The sequence below is a fragment of the Nannospalax galili genome, unplaced genomic scaffold (assembly GCF_000622305.1).
Source record: "Nannospalax galili isolate Female #2095 unplaced genomic scaffold, S.galili_v1.0 scaffold120, whole genome shotgun sequence".
NCBI classification, from domain to species: Eukaryota; Metazoa; Chordata; class Mammalia; order Rodentia; family Spalacidae; genus Nannospalax; species Nannospalax galili.
Genome location: NW_008350324.1, coordinates 3,752,629 through 3,770,776, shown reverse-complemented (window position 1 = coordinate 3,770,776; position 18,148 = coordinate 3,752,629). Strand labels below are relative to the sequence as shown.

At 52.7% G+C, this 18,148-nt stretch overlaps 1 protein-coding gene and 1 long non-coding RNA gene across 4 annotated transcripts in view; one reads left to right on the top strand and one right to left on the bottom strand.

Annotated features, from left to right (window-relative positions):
• The window catches only part of Rbm19 (RNA binding motif protein 19), a 115,734-nt gene that overhangs the window by 39,303 nt on the left and 58,283 nt on the right, over positions 1-18,148 (bottom strand). For 2 of the 3 annotated variants that reach the window (XM_008847469.3, XM_008847468.3), the window contains exon 22: positions 2-107. In XM_008847469.3, coding sequence (XP_008845691.1) covers positions 2-107 — 106 coding nt within the window. Of the gene's footprint in view, position 1; positions 108-15,503; positions 15,633-17,130; positions 17,315-18,148 lie in introns of those variants that run through there. The other variant, XM_029570559.1, reaches the window with a different exon arrangement.
• On the top strand, positions 44-2,838 carry LOC115072771. The gene is made up of 2 exons (XR_003851785.1): positions 44-133; positions 2,303-2,838. It is a non-coding gene; the product is annotated as an uncharacterized LOC115072771 (long non-coding RNA).

Genomic DNA, 18,148 nt, shown 5'->3' with positions numbered 1-18,148 from the left:
CCTTTGCATCCTGCTTGGTGACAAAGTCCACAAAACCGAAGCCCCTGTGTGCGCCTGTCCCTGTCATCTTCTTCGGCAGGCGCACTGTCTTCAGTTCCCCAAAGGTGCTAGAGACAAAACGCCAGCATCAGAGGTTAGTACTGGGACCCATAAGAGGTGGGGTGCAGGGCTGAGTCTTGGAAGCGGATCTTTGCAGGCTACCAGAGAGCTGCTTGCAAGCAGGCATACCCATGGGCCCAGGCACACTCCTGTGGCAGGTGTGGCTTCCTTCTCCTTGCTGGCCACCAAGTCGGGGAGGGAGGGCAGCATCGGGCTGGAGGTTCCTCTCCTGCTACCTGGGGGACACTTGGACGCCTGTCCTTTCCTATGGGATGAGCCAGCTAGAGTGAGGTGGCTGCTTGTGTGACACAGGACTGGGAGGGTAGCCTGAGCTTTTCCCAGTCAGCCTCTGCATCTGGACCCAGGCACACGGCAAACCTGAGGTGAGTGATTCCATGCTGCGTAAGCCAGCACGGAGCCCTTTCAGTCAGCCCAGGATCTAGGGCCCGAAGATGCTTGGGGACTCAGGCTCTAAAAACATATAGCTCTTTCCTCTGAACTCCATGCCCCTTCCTAGGCTCCCTTCTGATATCTACTAAGCCAGTCAGGCAACGCTCTGGCAAAGAAAAACTGATCAGGTAGATAGCACAGCCCATCCTCGGGTCGCCCCTCTCCTCTCTACCAAGCTAAACATTGCAGAGACTCCAGGACAAAAGGACTGTGCTTCCTCAGCACCTCCCTGGCTTCCTCATCTCATTCCACCCCAAACCCCTCCTAATGTCCATTTATCAAATATATACGCACAAATTGTCACTGATAAATATTTAATGTGCATGGCATCTGAAGAGAGGTGTTATTTTATTTGAAAAACTACACACATGCGCGGCCGCCAGGTCCACACATCCATACACAGTGGGTTGGGATGCTTTGGGCCAAGGACCAACCGGGTAGAGAACATAGCACAGGCCATAAGCACTTGCAAAATGATATAAGCTCAATCCGAGGCGTTAACCTGCAGCCCTGCCAGCATGACCAGGCATCTGCCGGTCCCATTTCCGAAGGCAGGATGGTGTGTAAATGCAGCATTATGAAGCCTCAAAATGAATCTGCACGTCTGCTCTGGCTCTCCCCGGCAGCCCAGCTCCCCCTCCCCATGCCTTCTCTGTGCAGGCCGCTGGGAACAAAACTGGAGACCAGGCCAGTCTCCCTGGGAGGAGAGGGAGGCAGAGAGGAGTCTGGCCAGACACTTTGTGAGAGGGGCTCTTGGTTGACTTGAGGGGGCCGGGTTGGGGACTGAGGCTGAGGCAGGTGGGATGAGACGGCTGGAGCTGAAGCATGTACCAGGCAAACCCTGCTTTATTCTGCCACCTAAAGGCAGCACATCCCATGGCACATACAGCCTCTGCAGGGATGCCCAGGACAGGGAGCAAAGAGGACACGGGGACAGGTCAGCCAGCAGGCTGGTCCACAGAAACAGCTCACTGGTCACCAGTTCTTTAGAGTCACTGGGTTGGACAGGGACACCTACAGGGACCCTGAGAGCCCAGGGCTTCACATCCATATGAGAAGGCTAGAAGGTGTGGGACAACCAGGCTGGGTGTCACTGACTGGGTCCAGGTGTCTTCCCTGGCTCTCCAGCACTGCCCCAAGCCCAGAGCACCTGTCTGCTCTTTTACAACGCCACCACCTATTCTGTCCTGACCAGTCTCTTCTGGGGTGGAGTCAGTTCAACAACAGAAGAAACCACAGTGATTGACTGCTCATGGCAGCACCTGCAGCCTGGAGCTCAGTGCCTGCCCACATAGAAGCTGGAGGCACTTCTAGAATGAAAAGAGGAGACTGAGGGGAAAGTCAGGGATGGTTGGGAGAAAGAGGCTGTGAGATTAATCACATCAAATCTTACTACCCCATTTAACAGACAAGTAAACCGAGTTCCAGGGAAGCAGCAGCTGGCTCTTGCTAGGAATGGAACAGGTGTTGCACTCACTTGCTCTGACACACAAGGGTTCAACCCCCTCCTGACCAGCTACTTCCCCAAATGTGGCCAGGTCCAGGGGGAAGCAAGAGCCCAGTGTGTATTCAGGGGCTGGGGGAGCTTGGTAGCTGAGAAAGTCATATCCTAGGGACCCAGTGATCCAAACAGGATCACAGGGCAAGGGAGAGAGACCATGCACTCCCTCCCTCTGCCTGGCTGTGAGGGGGAAGGAGGGAGAGAGGGAGAGAGGAAGGGGGAACTGCTGAGGTTAATTCTTCCCCTCTGCAGCCTGCTGCTAGCTGTGGATGCTCGGTGCATGGTAAGCAGCTGAGGGTCCGGAGAAAGGCGAGGAAAATAATTAAAAGGTGGAGAAAGAAGCTGGAGAAGAAGAAAGGGACGAATTGTCTGTGAATACTTCTGGAAATGGTGGAGGCTTCAGGAAACTGTCCTTGCTGCCATCACCCCAGCTACCAAGGAGGACCTGTGGCCTGCCAGCTCTGCAAGCCGTCACCCTGAAATATACAATGCTGGGGTCAACAGTGTCACCGCCTCTGGTCAGTAGATGAGAAATCCAAGGGACAAAGAGCAAAAGTGGCTGGATTCAAGGCACAGGCGAGTTCCTGTCCTTGGTCCCCAGGGACAGTGCTGGTCAGTGATGCTCCAGGTGCCTTTGTGATGAAGGATCATGGAAGACCAACACTAACGATGGCAGAGGGATAGACAGAATTAAGAAGCAAAAAGAAGGGTGGGGATGAAAAAAAAAAATCGATGAAGTACCTTTCGCTCTGTGGAGATAAGCGACATTAAATATCAGCCGTTATGAAGGCTCTTATCTGCTAGCGAGGTCCATGGGGCTGTTTTAAAAGAGGTCTTTGAAGGGAGTTCCACGTGAACTCTGTCTCCTGGGAGCCAAGGCCATGGTCAGCAGGGAGAGGCTGGGCAGGGGCCAGCGAGGGAGGGAAGGAAAACACCCCACCCAGCGACTCATCCCTCAGCCCAACCTCGCGCCGGGGGACAGAGCTGCGCACGCTCCCCACTGTGTAGATAATAGAAACCACAAAATAGCAATTACTGTATCAGAAGCTGTGAATAAGGAGGCCAGAGCGGGCTTTAAACATGGCCTCCGCCCCTCCCCCATGCTCACACTTCCCTAACAAACTCACACCTCACTTTTCCAATTATTTCATTCACCCCAGGTTCACCAATTACTCCTCCAGCACTGAGGCCCCACCCCCTCTGCCACGCCATCACATGACTGGTGGTGGGTCCAAGGGTTTACAATAAGTGGAGTTTGTTGTGTGGTGTTTCTAATTTCTTCTGAGGTGTGGGAGGTGGGAGGGGGCGCCCGTGTGTTGGGGGAGGTGAGCCAATTATGCCCGGTCTTGGAAACAAGTCAGGTGTGCAAGGCATGTTTGCACACACAGGCCAAGGCAGGCTTGATGTAGCCTGCACCCTTCAGACACACCCTGCACAGACCTGGCCCAGCCTGCTACTGAAAAGGGCTGAATTACCCCTTTCCTTTTCCCTCCCTTGGTCAGGGGGAAGGAAGAGAGGGAGAATGTATAGAGACTTCTAGAGAGACCAAGCCTGATGTGACACTGCTGCTCCAGAGCCTGGTTCAGGCTGAGTGGGCAGGCCTAAAGGCAGGCCTAACTGTATGTCGCCACCAAGGGGCAGTCAGGACATCCTGCTCCTGAGTGCTAGCTATTTGGAACTCAGGAAGAAGCAGAGTCCCAGGCTGAGTGTCAAGAGTCACGTGGTGAAGTGTGTTGGCAGATCCTCTCCCCACCTGCGCTCTAGGGATTGTTGAAAAGAGTCTGCTGCCACCCAAGGGACCCAGAGAGCAGTGCTGTGACCGCAACACAATAAAGGGATGGCTCTGTGATGAGAACAAGCTGCAGGCCTCCTCTTGCTGTGCAGAAGTCCTTCAAATCTGCCCCTGCCCCTGCCCCAGCAGCAACTGTCATGTTACACTCATGGCACAGCAAGCTGTCACTGGCATCGGACCTACGTGCTGGGCACCTTGGGTGTAAACTCAGAAGTCCCCTGTGAGCAAGGTACTGCCACAGGAGGAGGAAACCTAGGCTGGTCACTCAGTCCTCCTCCCAGGTGGCAGGTGGCAGAGCTGGGTTCAAGGTGAGTGGTAGGTCCCTAGGCCTGCAGTCTGGTTCTCAGTGTCCACATGTGACCTTGTCTACACCAACCAGCCCAAGGCCTGGAACATGCAAGGTGCAGAGTCCTGGGGTGAGTCATCTTGCCAGGCCGCAGGCAGGCAACATATCTGCTTTTTCTCATTCCGGAATGACAGTACCTCTCTTAACAGACCAGGGCCAGCCCCTAGGCCATCTGATCTCTCCCCAGTAACTGGGATCTGATGAGAACACGAGCTGGCTGCTGCCCTGCTGGTGGTCCTGTCCCTTAGCCCCCTTCCCCTAGGGTTCCCAGAGTGTGGCTGAATACTCTAGTGGCAAAGTAGAGGGCCAGGCCCACTGTCACCTAGACACAAACCTGGCCTTTGCCCATTGTGGCTGGCTTTAGTGGTAAGGGAGGCTGGGCACAGTGCCGGCAAAAAAACCTACCCACTTTTGCTGGGATGGGCTAACGCTAAGTCTCCAGAGACCGCTGCATTGAAGCTGTGCTGTCCCATCTCCAGCCTTGCAAATGGGCTGATGGTAAACCACTCTTCTGCAGTGGATTCTGGGGCCACACCTGTGCTGGGTCCCATGCTTGCTGGGAAAGGAGAGGTGGTTCCTCCAAAGATGACCTGGGCTGAGGTGTACATAGCAGAGCACTGCCTGCATGGGGTGCTTCTATCCCCCCAGAGCCACAGATAAGCAAGACTGTAGACACGGTGGCCCAGGTTAATGGAGCCACGTTCAAGTGTGGAGTCTCTCTCTCTTTGTCCCTGAGCTGGCTCTTTTTAAAGAGCGCCTTTTACACTGAACTCTTCCAATTACCCAGTGCTTCGGTCTGGTGAGAGCCGGTGTAAAAAGGTTACCCGATCGCCATCAGCCAACACTCCCTTTCATTTTTGCCTCTCAAAGGCTGAAAAATCACCTGGTTTCTGAGTAAGTGAGAAAAGAGGAGCAGAGGGCGGCGTTTAGCTCTCTTGATGGCCTTTCCCAGGGCCCTTGCCAGGCAAGCGCAGACTCCTTTTCTAGATGGGCGATCCTAGGGGTGAGCAGTTAAACGGACACTTGGGGTGAGTTGGGGCTGTTCTGAGAGGAATGCAGGGCTTCTCCTGAGTGGCTCCAGTGAGAGGATCCAGAAGGCAGTGGACCCTGGCCTGGCTCTGCACCTCAGAGGGAGTGACCATGGGTGGGTCAATGCCTAGTTATGCTGGTCATCATAGTTCCTGAAAGGTTTGTGGAAGCTGTGTCTAGTTGTGTCATACCAAGCTATGTCATAGGAGGCCAGCCATACCCAAGTTCATGACTCCCAGGGCCAGACAGATGGTGAAGGGGGCTAAGCTCACTGGGGAGTGGTAGGAGAGAAGCAGCCTGGTGGTCAAGATCCATAATGTTCCCAGAACAGCAGCAACCCCATTGCCTGTGAATCCATCCTGGATGCTGGTCCCTCACTGTCTTTTTGAACCAACTGTAGTGGGATGGCAACCAGGCTCCCACAGGACTGGAAGCCTGCACATGTTGAAGGTCAATGTTCCACCAGAGCAGGCAGGGACTGCTGAGTCCAGCCACGGCCTCCAGGTGGCCATGTGGACCCCAGCTGGCCATGTTTCCCTTTCAGAATACAAATTCTGTAGCCCAGAGTCTAAGAGATTTTGAAATATGGGCCACGAAGCCAAAACACAGTAAAGAAGGTGGCAGTAGGTACCACAGATGCCGGCACCACCTCAGGCTGAGCCCTGGCCTTGCCCTGCCTGCAGCTCTTGCAGTACTTCATATTCATACAATGTGGATTCTTGGGGCTTCCACGCTGCATGACGATGCAGTCTGGCCATAATGTTGCCTGCGGACAGTCTGCCCAAGCGCAGACGCATCTGAAGCCGATGGCGCTGACCACCCTCATCGTCCTCTAGGCCTCAGAGCTAACTGTGACACGCTGGAGGAATCATAAGGAGCGCTGGGGTTTGGGCACCGTGGACCCTGCAGGCGCCTAGCAAACCCCTCTGGAGCACACAAGCCCTCCTGGAAAAACCAGACATGGCACCTGACCCCATCAGGTGCCGACTATACACTTGTGGTTATTAGGTTTGGTTCTCCTGAGGAGGTCCGTGCCCACCAGAAGGAGTTATGGGAACGGGTCCCTGATATGCATTCACTATTGATTTATGAGTGGCACATTCACATACTGCTGTCTCACCATGTATGTCTGATTTAAAAATCAGAAACACGAGGCTGGGAGGCAGCTCAGTGGATAAAGTGCAGACTGAGGACCTGAGTTTGGATCTCCAGCACCCACGTGGATGTTGGGGTGGTAGTATGTACTGTAATCTCAGCTCTGAGGGGTGACCAGCAGATCCCTGAAGCTTCCTGGCTAGCCAGTCCAGCCAGACTGGGGTGCCCCATGTAAAAGCCAGAGACTTTGTCTCAAAAATAAAGCAGTGAGTGATCACGGAAGACTGGATGCTGACTTCTGACCTCGACACATGCTCATATGGGTGACCCACCTGCATGTGCACGCGCACGCACACAGACACGCCTCCCCACATGCACAAAATGTATTAAATATATAAAAATTACACACGTGTGAAGGAAGATATTAACACCTAAATAGAAATGGGCACCTAATAGTCTCCTCTGACTTTGCCAACAGGCACATCTTGAGCGACAGTGGCAGGTGTTACAGGAAGTGTAACCTGGGTGCTGCTCCATGAAGTCCTTAGAAAGGCTGTTAGGACTCAGGGCCCATTTTACACTTGGAGAAGCAAGGCTTAAGCTAGCTTGTTTAATGAATCTGTGGAAACATACGAGGCTATCGGGTGGTGAGGTGGGGCTCCCAAGGAGGCTGAACACGGCACCAAGGCCTGTGTGTTCACCCGATGGGGCCAGAGTGGGCAGAATCATGGGGAGTGTGTGGTGCTGGAGGATCCAAGAAGCCAGTGAAGGGCAATGGAAGAGTGATTAAAAGTGAGGTGTTGCCCTTTAAATCCATGCTGCTCAAAGCTGTCCTAAAAGGCATCTGTTGGTATTCTGCATAGAGATTCAGTCTGGGTACTATCTGTAAAGAGTTCAGTCATTGTTTCCGCTGCAGACCTTGTCAGTGTCTTTACTGTGTTAGTGACATGAAAGGTCCATCTGGGGGCCTGAGAAGATGTAGTACTTCTCAAATCCATTTGGCTACTGAGTCAAACAAGAAAATTCAGATGGACCTTATGGGATAACATACTCCTGGAATCCCAGCTACTTAGGAGGCTGAGGCAGGAGGACTGTTAAGTTCTGGTCAGCGCTACCAAGCAAGTTTAAAGCCAGCCTGCATAGCACAGGGAGACCCTGTCTGAAACAAGAAGCGAGAAGTAGGGTAGCAAGCTCATCGGGAGGCAGATCCCCTTGTCCTCTAAGGAGGGGATGAGGAGGCGCCCTCTCCAGCCTAGGGCACATATTGTGGACAAGACAATCTTCCACTGGGTGTGCTAATGGACAAGGCTGCTCTCTCCCTCTGGTCTTCAGCTGCTAATCCCATTACAAGAAAATAAAATGGATAATTTAGGCTAATGAAATTGTTAGGAGAATGTGGCCGGCCAGAGGTGGATGTTCAGAGCCAGTTTAACATCCTTTGTGGCCGGATCCAGGATAGGAAGGACTGAGAGGAGAGGACAGACATTAAAGAGAGACAGGGAGAAAAGGCCTGACCTCTTATTGGCTAAAACAGGGCAGGAACTGACTGGCCACACACCTCACTTTTGGCCCTTATTTCCACAACTTCAGAAATCACAGAGATCCAGGGTGTCCCAGCTGTGGCTACAGTGCATGGGACCTGGTACTCTACAACACCCGGAAGGTGAGCATAGGCCCAGGGCTGCCAGATGCCACCAAGTTCAGAGCCTCTGGCTTGGAAGTAACTGTCCCTGGGAGCCTCACTAGGAGTGGGGCTCTAGGCTTCCCTGGAGACCATGGTGGTTGGGTGGTAGGAGGGGAAGGTAGGGTGAGGAAGAAGATAATCCTGCCACCAGCCCACAGCTGCTTGGGCCTGTTCACCTCTGCTCAGGTGTGGCCATACTCAGATCAAGACTTTACACATGGCTGGGACTATTCACATCTGCTTGGGCCTGGTCACTTCTGTTTCAGATCAATCACACCTGGTGGGGCCTGGTCACACCTGTTTAAGTCTGTTGGTACCTGCTTGGGCTAGGTTACAGCTGGCTCTGGATGGCCACTGAGCTCTACTGCCACCAATCCCCCATTCCCTAGAGCTTACACAGAAAGGGCTCTGTCGCTTCCTTGAGATTTACTGTGTATCATCACAAGCGGTTTCACATGGCCCTAGGCTGTTCTCTGGAACCAGTCATCACCTGTCCCAACATCTTAAGTTATAGCAATCTAGATCTGACCAGGGTGGTGGCCGGGAGGATGGGAAAGGGAGAGGCAGGTCTTACTGGGTAAAAGGAAGCTCTTCTACTAAAATTCCTGGGAACTCACGCAACTACCATGCCCCTTGGCTGATGGGGAGGAGGGGAGTCTTAGTGGCACGTGACTGCCATGTGCTGCTCTCCATGCAGAGCACAGAACCACTTATCTGTTGTTTCCTGACAACATCCCTAGGAAACAGACCCTATGGAGAACAGGAGGGTGTGGGCCAGACCACCAGTCAGAAGACAGGACAGACCTGGTGAGGAAGGGACACAGAGCAAGGACAGTCCTAAACTGCCAGTGTGGCATGGTTCCCAGAGCTGCATCGGACAGCAGCACTCCATCTAGAACCCTTCTGTTCTCGGGGCAGCTGACAAGGGCATAGGGTCAACAAAGTGACAGCGGACAGCCACTCTTGGAGTAGGGGGCACACACTTTTTCTACAAAGGTCAGACTGCAACTGGTTTTGGCTTTGTTACTACCAGCTCTCCCTGTATTTGGGAAGTAGCCAGAAACAGTGTGTCAATGGACACATGACTGGCTGCTGATAAAACTTTATTAAAATACAGGAAGAACACAGCAGCCAGGGGCTCTCTGGCCCACTGGTTGGCAGGTCCCACTGCCACCCTGTATACAACCTGGGCTCAGTGTGCCAGGTTCAAGAATGAATGAAATGCAAGGTGTAGTTCATGAAGATCTCCACCAAAAGATCTCCAGAGAGGGCCTGACGGTAAAAGCAGAGGTGGCAGGCACACACGGCAAAACCCTGTCCTCTCCAGTGGTGGGAAAACTGGGCAGAGTGTGCATGACAAGCTCTGAGCCAGAGCCAGGCAACTCACCACTGGCCTGGAGACCTTCTAGCAACCACACAATCGCTGACTCCACACTAAGCAGCAGGAAGGGAGCAGAGTGCTGGGTGGGCCACTTCAGGGCATTCCTCCACGCCTGCAGGCAAGGGGCTTGCATCTGCTCTCTCCCAGCTCCCTTTTCTTCCTCCATGGTCTCTACCTTTATTCTCTAGGAAGCCCCTCCTCCTCCTGCTCACTCAACCTCTTTGGTGGACCACTAAATGGCTGCCACCTGGACAGCGCCAATGGCACCTGGTACCGGGGGCACGCTGTAGAAAGCATCTGCTGACTGCTGAGTGACCCACGCTGTTAGCAGATACTGGCCTTACCCTGGCTTTTTTGTTTTCTGACCCATTTCCTGTCATGACCAGGTCTCTAATTCTGGATGTAGCTCCCTCCTTCAGGGCCACTGTGACCCTCCACAGCAGCCATGCCCCAGGGGGACGGGGAGGCAGCTGACTTCCTACTTTGCTTCCCTGGGCCCCTGCCTTCACAATCACCAAGTTCTGTCCTTTAACTAACTCTCTCCTGAGTATCTAGTCAGAGCCACCAGCTGGGAAACCAGCAAGCCAAGGAGGGAGAAGGTGGAAGAGGCTGTGGAGAAGACAGATCCTGGAGGATGGCTTCTTAAGACTGTGGCATTCTAGAAGTTGCTTCTGGTAACCGACAAGAGACGAACACCTTAGAAGCCCCACCCCCACGGCACTGGGAAGCCCCAAACCTGTCCCTGTTCATGTTGGGAGGAGGCCTGGGGAGGAGGCCCAGGGACACCAGGCTGACAGCTGAAGGGTGGCTACTTTTCCCCACCAAGAGGGTGCAGCCTGGGGTGTGTGGCCTCAGCATCTGAGAGACCCAGAAAATGTCAGGCCTGAGATCAGTGGTGGAGACACCCCTGCTCTGGCCAAGAGAGGTGGTGTCTGGAGAGCAATGTGGCGGGAAGGCTGTGGAGATGCAGGGTGAGGGAGATGGAGGGCGAGGAAGCAGCGGTGATTCATGCCATGGAGCCGCACACAGGGGGAGGGCCACTCGGCTGGGCTGGGACACATGTTATTTTTAAAAGTCTGGGAAAGAAAACAACAATAAAACAACTTGCGCTCAGGATGGCTTGTGAGTTTTGAGAGGAGGGGAGAGAGGGAGATGGATCTGTGAGCTGCACCATTTGTTTGGGGACAAACAAAACAACATAGGACTCGATTCTATTCCACAGGAGAAGGGGGGAAGGTGTAAGGGCCACACAGTCCTTCAGTGGCTGAGAACCAAGGGGCTCTACCTGGGAGTCCGGGGCAGAGAGAGGACCTTGGAGGGCAGCTCCCAGAAGGTAGGGTCAGGGGGTTGCAGGAGGCTGTGAGAGCTGGGGAGCTGGAGTGTGCAAATGAGGAAACCAGGACAGGTTCACTACTGTATGTGGACACAGGCTCTCTTTTCTTGATAAAAATAATTGAATTGGGGCCAGATATAGTTTGGGTTGTGGGAAAACCAAGGGGTCGGAGGAGAACTGAGGAGAGAAGGGAGATGAGCAGTGAGGAGCGAGGCCCACTGCGGGCACTGTATTATCTCACCAGTGAGTTAGGAGCATCATGCACAGAGGTGGTAAGAAGAGAGATGGAAGATGCCAGGGCAATGGAGAGGCACAAAGTGGAGCTGTGCCTGGCTCCTGGCATATGAGTGGGCTGGGCTGTTGGTTCCCACCCTCCCTCCCACACCTCGGTTCCATTTAGAAGAAGGGGGAGCATGGCCACAGCTCTCCCCGAGCCACAGCTGGGACAAGACTCTGCTGGCAAGTCTGTGGAACGTCTGCCCTTGGACTGGGTGCTGGGTGGGGAATTGTCAGAGGGAAGTAATCAAGAGTTTTCCACACCTTTGTGGGGCAGGGTGGGAGATAATTAAACCATGCTCAGTTTCTCTGGCTGGATTGAAGCCCCTGTGAAACACAAGTTCTGTCTGGACCAGATGTGGTGTCTGCCAGCCCCATGCGAGTAGCTACTCTGACAGCAGCGTGCAGCCCTCACAGGAGGCTCTGGAGCGGCCTGGGGTGTGTGTGTGTGGAAGGTGTGTGTGTGGGGGGTCCAGGTGGAGGATGGGTCCAGCTTCCTCCACACAGGAGCCCCCATCTCTGGTGACCATTAAATGTATCTTATGTGCATGGCACAGAATGGCCCACAGTAAGCATTCAGAGGGTGAAGCAGACATGTGAATGAACGAACCAAGGGCAGAATGAAAGACACTGCCTAACCCGGCATGGCAGGGACATGCCTGGAGCCCCAACACTTGGGAGGCTGAGGCTAGATTGCTATGAGTTTGAGGCCAGTCTGGAACATTTAGTGAGACCATCTCAAAAAAGAAAGAAAGAAAAAAAGACCATACTTCTCATGATCAAACATTATTTCTCCAAGCCGGTGAAGGTGCTGGCCAGAGACCAGAACCCCCCTTTGCAGCCACAAGAAGAAGAGGTACTTGTCCTGTCTACTTGCACAATGGAACTGGAGCTCAAACCATGGCAACAGCCCAGGATGCAAACCTGATGAACTGAGTTCAATTCCCAGAACCAACAGGAAGAGGAGAGAATTGACTCTTGAGGGTTGTGCTGCACCCACAAATATGCTGTGACCCCCCCCCCCACGGTAATAATAATAGGGAAACATGGAAGGCTCCAAGCAGGCCTGGTATGTATGCTGAAACTCTGGGTTTGACTTTCTAGGAGATATGGTCAGTTAGGATGAAAGACCCTCTGCTACCCCAGCCCATCCTCAGTCATCAGTCATCCTGAGATTCCCAGGTGCCACCCTGGTGACCTGCAGCTGTTACTGATGGTGTAATGGCATGGGGTCTGTGATGGCGCCAGGGCTTTACTGGCTTTCTTCAAGTCCCTGCGCTTCTGTCTTCCTACCCAGGTGGGCGAGGTTAGATGGAGCCATGTGACTGGGTCTGACCAATGGCTGGGAGTAACCTAATGTTCTGAGTATCTGTGTAGAGTCCAGTCCAGCAATGACCTCACTGGATCTGCACATCTGTGCCTGTCCTAAAGGGGCTGATCCATTTCAACCAACCTAGCAGAGCACAGAGACCTTTGGTTCATACAGGTTGGCCAGGAGCAGGACAGCCAAGGCCAAGGAGCCTCCTCACCTGGGAGGAAAGTCCCATACGTTGCTCTGGCTTGGTTCTTCCTCGAGGTATCAGCTACGTGGCCAGGGACCTGAGAGGGCAAAGTGAGGCCCAGCTCTGCTCTCACCATCCTTTGGCACACAGTGACTCCTGTTACAAATGATGACCAGGAGAGAAGAAAAAGCAAGTTCTGTCAGATCAGGGCCAGTAAGTCACACCTAGGCCAAAGCTGACCTGCCTGACTGCCAGAGGATGACCAATTTTACTGGAAAGCTCTTGTGGCTGCTTTCAGCTCTAGAGAGTATCTGTGACCAAGATTACATGGCCCACAACACTGAAGCTTTACCCTGTTTCTCCACAGTCTGACACCCCTGCTCCGCATCACATCACCCCTGCCCAGACCCCACTCCACACTGAGGCATGGTGCTGTGTCTCCCTAAAGCCCAGGTGTCTCATCTCCTCATTCCCTGTGCCATTTGTTTTCCTTAATCAGGCACTTATGAGGCCTGATGAGAGGCCAGGGAAGACCTGAGTCAACCTGCAATTAGGGAGGTTTTCAGCAAGCCTCATTAGACCTCCCCACCTCACCTCCCAGCATGCTGTTCACCCAAGGGGCCTTAATGAGGGATAGTTTCTACCTGCGGCAGCCGCCAGCCAACTTTGCTCTGCAGGGACCAGAAGGAACGCTGGTGGTGCCACCTGCCGAGTCAAGGGACCAAGAAGGAAAATGGGGGGTTCCCCTTCTCCCCAACAAACAGAGCACAGGGGTAGAAGGTAGGCAAATGTTAGAAGACCACTCCCCATGTGGACCACCAGATTTATTTGCATCTATGTGAAAAGAAGGAAAAAGATGCCAGATGCCAAAGAATTAAAAAAAGAAAGAAAACAGAGGCTGTGGGCATGGCTGGGTGGTAGATACCTGCCTTGCATCCTCCAATGACGGTTGGCCAGATGGCTCAGTGGGTAAAGGTGCTTGCTGGCAAACCTGACAACCTGAGTTTGATCCTCAGTACCCACCCAGTGGAAGGAGAGAATTGACTCCCAAAAGTTGTCCCTCTGACCTCCACTCAAACACAGTGGCCCATGTACACCTCCACGTCCAAATAAGTTAAATGTAAAAAAAAAAAACAAAAAAACAAACAACTCCCCAAAGAAGGGCTAGAGGTGTGGCTTGGCAGTAGAGTTCCTGCCTAGAATCTCCCAGTGAGGACTGGAGGGTCTGACTCAGTGGCAGTGTTTGCCTGGCAGGCGGGAGGCCTGGGGTTCACGCCTAGCATCATTAAAGAAAAAAAAAAGGTTAGTTATATTTGAAAACAAGCACAGCAGTAAAGAGCCTTCTGTGCCAACGCAGATACTTGGCGCCAATGCTTCTTAGACTACCTGTGAAGAACCATTGTTTTGTTTTGTCTCAATCCATTGTACAGAATATTTTTATGAAAGATCATTAAAATCAGTCACTCCAAAGTAAAGTGAAGGTGCTAGAGGTGTGGCTCCACAGCACAGTGCCTGCCTGGCACACAGGTAGGTAGTCCTGGGTTCCGTCTCTGCACGGGGTGTGGGGATGGGGGGGTGCACTATGCATGAAGGGATGACCTGCTCTGCTAAAAATGCAGACTGTGGCTTCCTGTGGGCAAACTCAAATAGAAATAAGTTGGGGAGGCAGAGGCAGGTGCCTGGACTACATAGCAAGTATCAGGCCAGCAGGAGCTACAAGGAGACCTGGCCTTAAAACAACAACAACAAAAAACTAGAAAGAATGCCACTGTGCCACCCATCTTGGATGGTGACTGCAGCCTGGTAGACAGTCTGTGATGGCTTGATTCACATCACTGCCACTGTTCTAGCCACCCCCCCCCCCCAGTCCAGTGGACACTTACTCTTTAGGGCCAGGCAGGGAAAGTCCCATGGATTGCCTCAGTTGAGTCCACAGGGCAAGGGTAGGAGATAGCTCTCAGACATTATCCTCCTGCTGTGGGCCACACCACTGCCGTGCTGGACCTTGCTTCCCAAGGTCAACGTCCCTTAAGTCACCCATCCCCAAGCCCTGCTTGTCCCATATCCTTCATACCACATACATGGCTTCTATACAGAACCCTATGGGCTATGAGATCTTAAAAGAGAAAAGAATCCTTGGATTCCACATACACGGGTACCACTTCAAGGTAGCTCATTCCTTCCATCTCAGAGTTCAGTGCTAAGAAAACAATGCTCTATGCAAGCCTTTAATCCCAGCATTTGGGAGGCAGAGGCAGGTGGATCCCTGTGAGATAGAGGCCAGCCTGGTCTCTAGAGAAAGTTCCAAGCTAGCTGATGCTACAGGGACCCCGTCTAAACAAACAAACAAACAACAACAAAAAAACCAATGCTCTGTCTTATATCCACAGTGCTCAGTGGATCCACTTGTGCCCTAGGCTGCCAGGGAGCTCAGGCTACCTTCAATACTCCATTGCAAGAATCCTCACTGACCTCTCTTACCCCTAGCACGCACAGCTCCATTTGCCCCTTCCCCAGATGTCCTGGGGAGGGTGCCACGGAGACATCCTTGTGGGCAGATGGATCATGAACAGTCTGAGATTGATAAAAAATAAAGACCATAAATATGTGCAATATAACAGACTAAATGCATTTTCTTCTGGTGGTATTCTATGAAGATGGAACCCAGGGCCCTGCTCATGCTAGGCAGGGGCACTGGGCACTTGGCTACTCCTTGGTTTGGCAAGCGCCCCAATAATTCAACTCAGGGCACCTTTCTCTGCTTTGTTTGACAATTGGTGGCACCTTGTACTGTTGGCCTCTGGGAGCATCTCCTGAACCCTGTGGGTGCTTTTGGATTCCTTCTTCTGGTCCAAGTCTGAAGGGAATTCCTGCACCTCCCCCCTCCCCTGCCCATTTGCTTCACATACAATGGTCACTCTGACTGGGGCTCTCTCTGTTCAATGGGTTTGTAGAGGCAGGAAAGAGATGGGAACTCCTGTCCTGGATCCCTACCCATCCACAGATAATGACTTTTCTTCAGCAAGTTTCTCACGGCCACGGCTCTGGAACCAGTCTCAGAGGCGGAGATGGGGATAGTTGCCATGATACGCACAGTGGTAATTTAGCCTCTGAACTGCAGCTCCCTTGGAATAATTTAACGATCTGCTGAAAGGAAGGAGGACAGGTGTCATGTGGTTTCACATCCCCACCTCCAAAAGATAATCTAAGTTCTCAGAGCCAGAGGAGGCCCACGGCTGGGGACATGAAGAAAGAGAATGTTTTTCACCAGGACCCAGTGTGAATGCCTCCTCATCCACTTTTGGGGAGGGGAACAGGTGAATTAGAAAAGCTGCAGGGCCAGCTACTCTGAGCCCTACAGTCCCTGGGCCTCAGGGTTGTCAGCTGGCATTCAGAGCCTGCAGTGCCTTTTCTTAAAGGGACAGTTTATAGGAGAGCCTTTGGAGTCCTTCTCTCTCCCTTTCTCCCTCCTTCCCCTGTGTTCTGAGGAAGAGATCAGGCCTGTGATGGTCAATCTTCTTGCCAACTTGACTGGATCTGGAATCATCTAGGAGAAACACCTTTGAGTGAGTCTGTGAGGGTGTTTCCTGAGGTTTAACTGAGGAGGGAAGACCCACCCTGAACAGAGGCAGCACCATACCATGGGCTGGGGTAACGGACAGAATAGAGCGGGGAAAGAAGCAAGCCAGCTGAGCTCAGGAATGGCCCTTTCTCTGTTCCTGGCGTGCCAGGCTACGAGCACACAGCTTGTACCACACTCCTGTCACCACACCTTCGGCCACGATGGATTGCAACTCCATGAGTGGGAAACCCTTCCTTCCACAAATTGCCTCTTGTCAGGTATCTGGTCTCAATGACAAGGAAAATGGGTTGACAGGACAATGAGAAAGGTGGGCCATCCTCCCTGAAGAACTGCCAGAGTGAGCTGACAGTGGCGGGAGGACTGCGGGTCCTGAGCACTGCAGGCCTGGGGCCGGGGCAGCCAGTCCTGGTAGGAGTGCAGTAGGGGCCCCTGTCAAGGACCCTGATAGCCCTGGGCCATCAAGATGGGACAGTAAGGACCCAGCATCAAATGCCGGGAACAAACAGTCCTTGGTACACCCTTGGTCGCCCCTCCCCATGCCCAGAGCCCCCCACATGCTCAGTGCCGCTTGGAGCAATGATGGGTCCACCACAGAAGTCTTCTAACAAGGACACAGGTGAGTGCTTATTCATCATCACTCACTGTGAGGAAACTGAGGCACAGAGACACTTGCCCAAGGTTAAAATCAGTCAGTAGCAGAGCCAGTGTTCAAGCAGTCTGATCCTGATCTCAACCCCTCAATCGCATACACACCTTATTTTTCTTTTGAGACAGGATTTCTCTATGCAGCCCTGGCCAGCCTGAAACTTGTTATGTAGACTAGGCTGCTCTCGAACTCAAAGAGATCTGTCTGCCTCTGCCTCCCAAGTGCTGGGATTAAAGGTACCACTACAGAGGGCCACACCACACATTTACAGAAAGGGACACTGCAGTGGCCCCAGCTGTCGGAGGCCAAACTGGGATTCGAACCCAAGTCTACCAGATCTCTGAGTCTTGGCTCTTCCTACAGTGCCATCCTGCTGTGTGTCAGATGTGGGAACATAGCTACTTGTCACCAACCTGGAGAAATCCTGGGTTGGAGAATCCTCTGCACACCTGGCTGATGCTTACAAAAGCTGCCCCTCCAAAGTAGATACAAGTCCAGGTTCCTTCTCCTGCTGCACCCACCGAAAGACAGGTGTTTGGAAGATGAAGACACACGGCTATTAAAACAGATTTGTTGCGATGCACGCAAGTGTCTCCCCTACGATGAGAAACCAGGATACACTTAGAAGTGTAAACACAGTGTGAATATGAAGTGGCAGGAGAAGACTCGGAGGGACAAAGAGCTGTGTGACATGAGTCAGGGATGCTTCTGGGTGCAACATGGTCTACGACGAGTTCACTGATTCACTCTGTTAGACAGCTTTCTGCTGTGTAACAAATACCTAAGACAATCAACTTTAAAGAGAGAAGCTGATTCCAGCTCACAGTACGGGAGGTTCCAGACTGTGGTCATGAGGACCCATTGCTCTGGGGTCTGCGATGAGGCAGTGCGTCATGGTTGGGAGTGTGACAGGGAAACAAACACAAGAGAGGGAGAAACTAGGGTTCCCTTTGAGCACATGTTCCCAGTGTCCTAAAACCTCCCAATCAGGACCTGCATCTTCAAGTTCCTGTGGCATCCAATAATGCCCTGGCCTGAAGAGAGCCTTTAACACAAGAGTCTTTGGGGAGATTTGGATCCAAACAGCACCCATGTTTTCTGATCAGCTACCATGCCCCTAGCATAGACTGGGGAGCTCGGGCAGCCCAGTGAAAGGACAGCCAGGCCACTTCCCTCACTGGAGCTGTAGCCTGCTTTCTGTGATGTCTGACATTAGAGACATGTCTGTTTGTATTAATACATGTGCTAAGAGGAAAAGGACCACGGAATGAGCTTTAAAAGTTTTTCCCTCCTGGGCCAGAAATTCGGAAACTAAGACATGTGCCTTCAAGGGTTGGGCAGTGAGATAAACATCAGACAGGACACATGGGCAGGAACCACTGCTGAGGATGAGAATGACTGGGAGGGAGGAGGTAGGAGAGAGGGACCTGA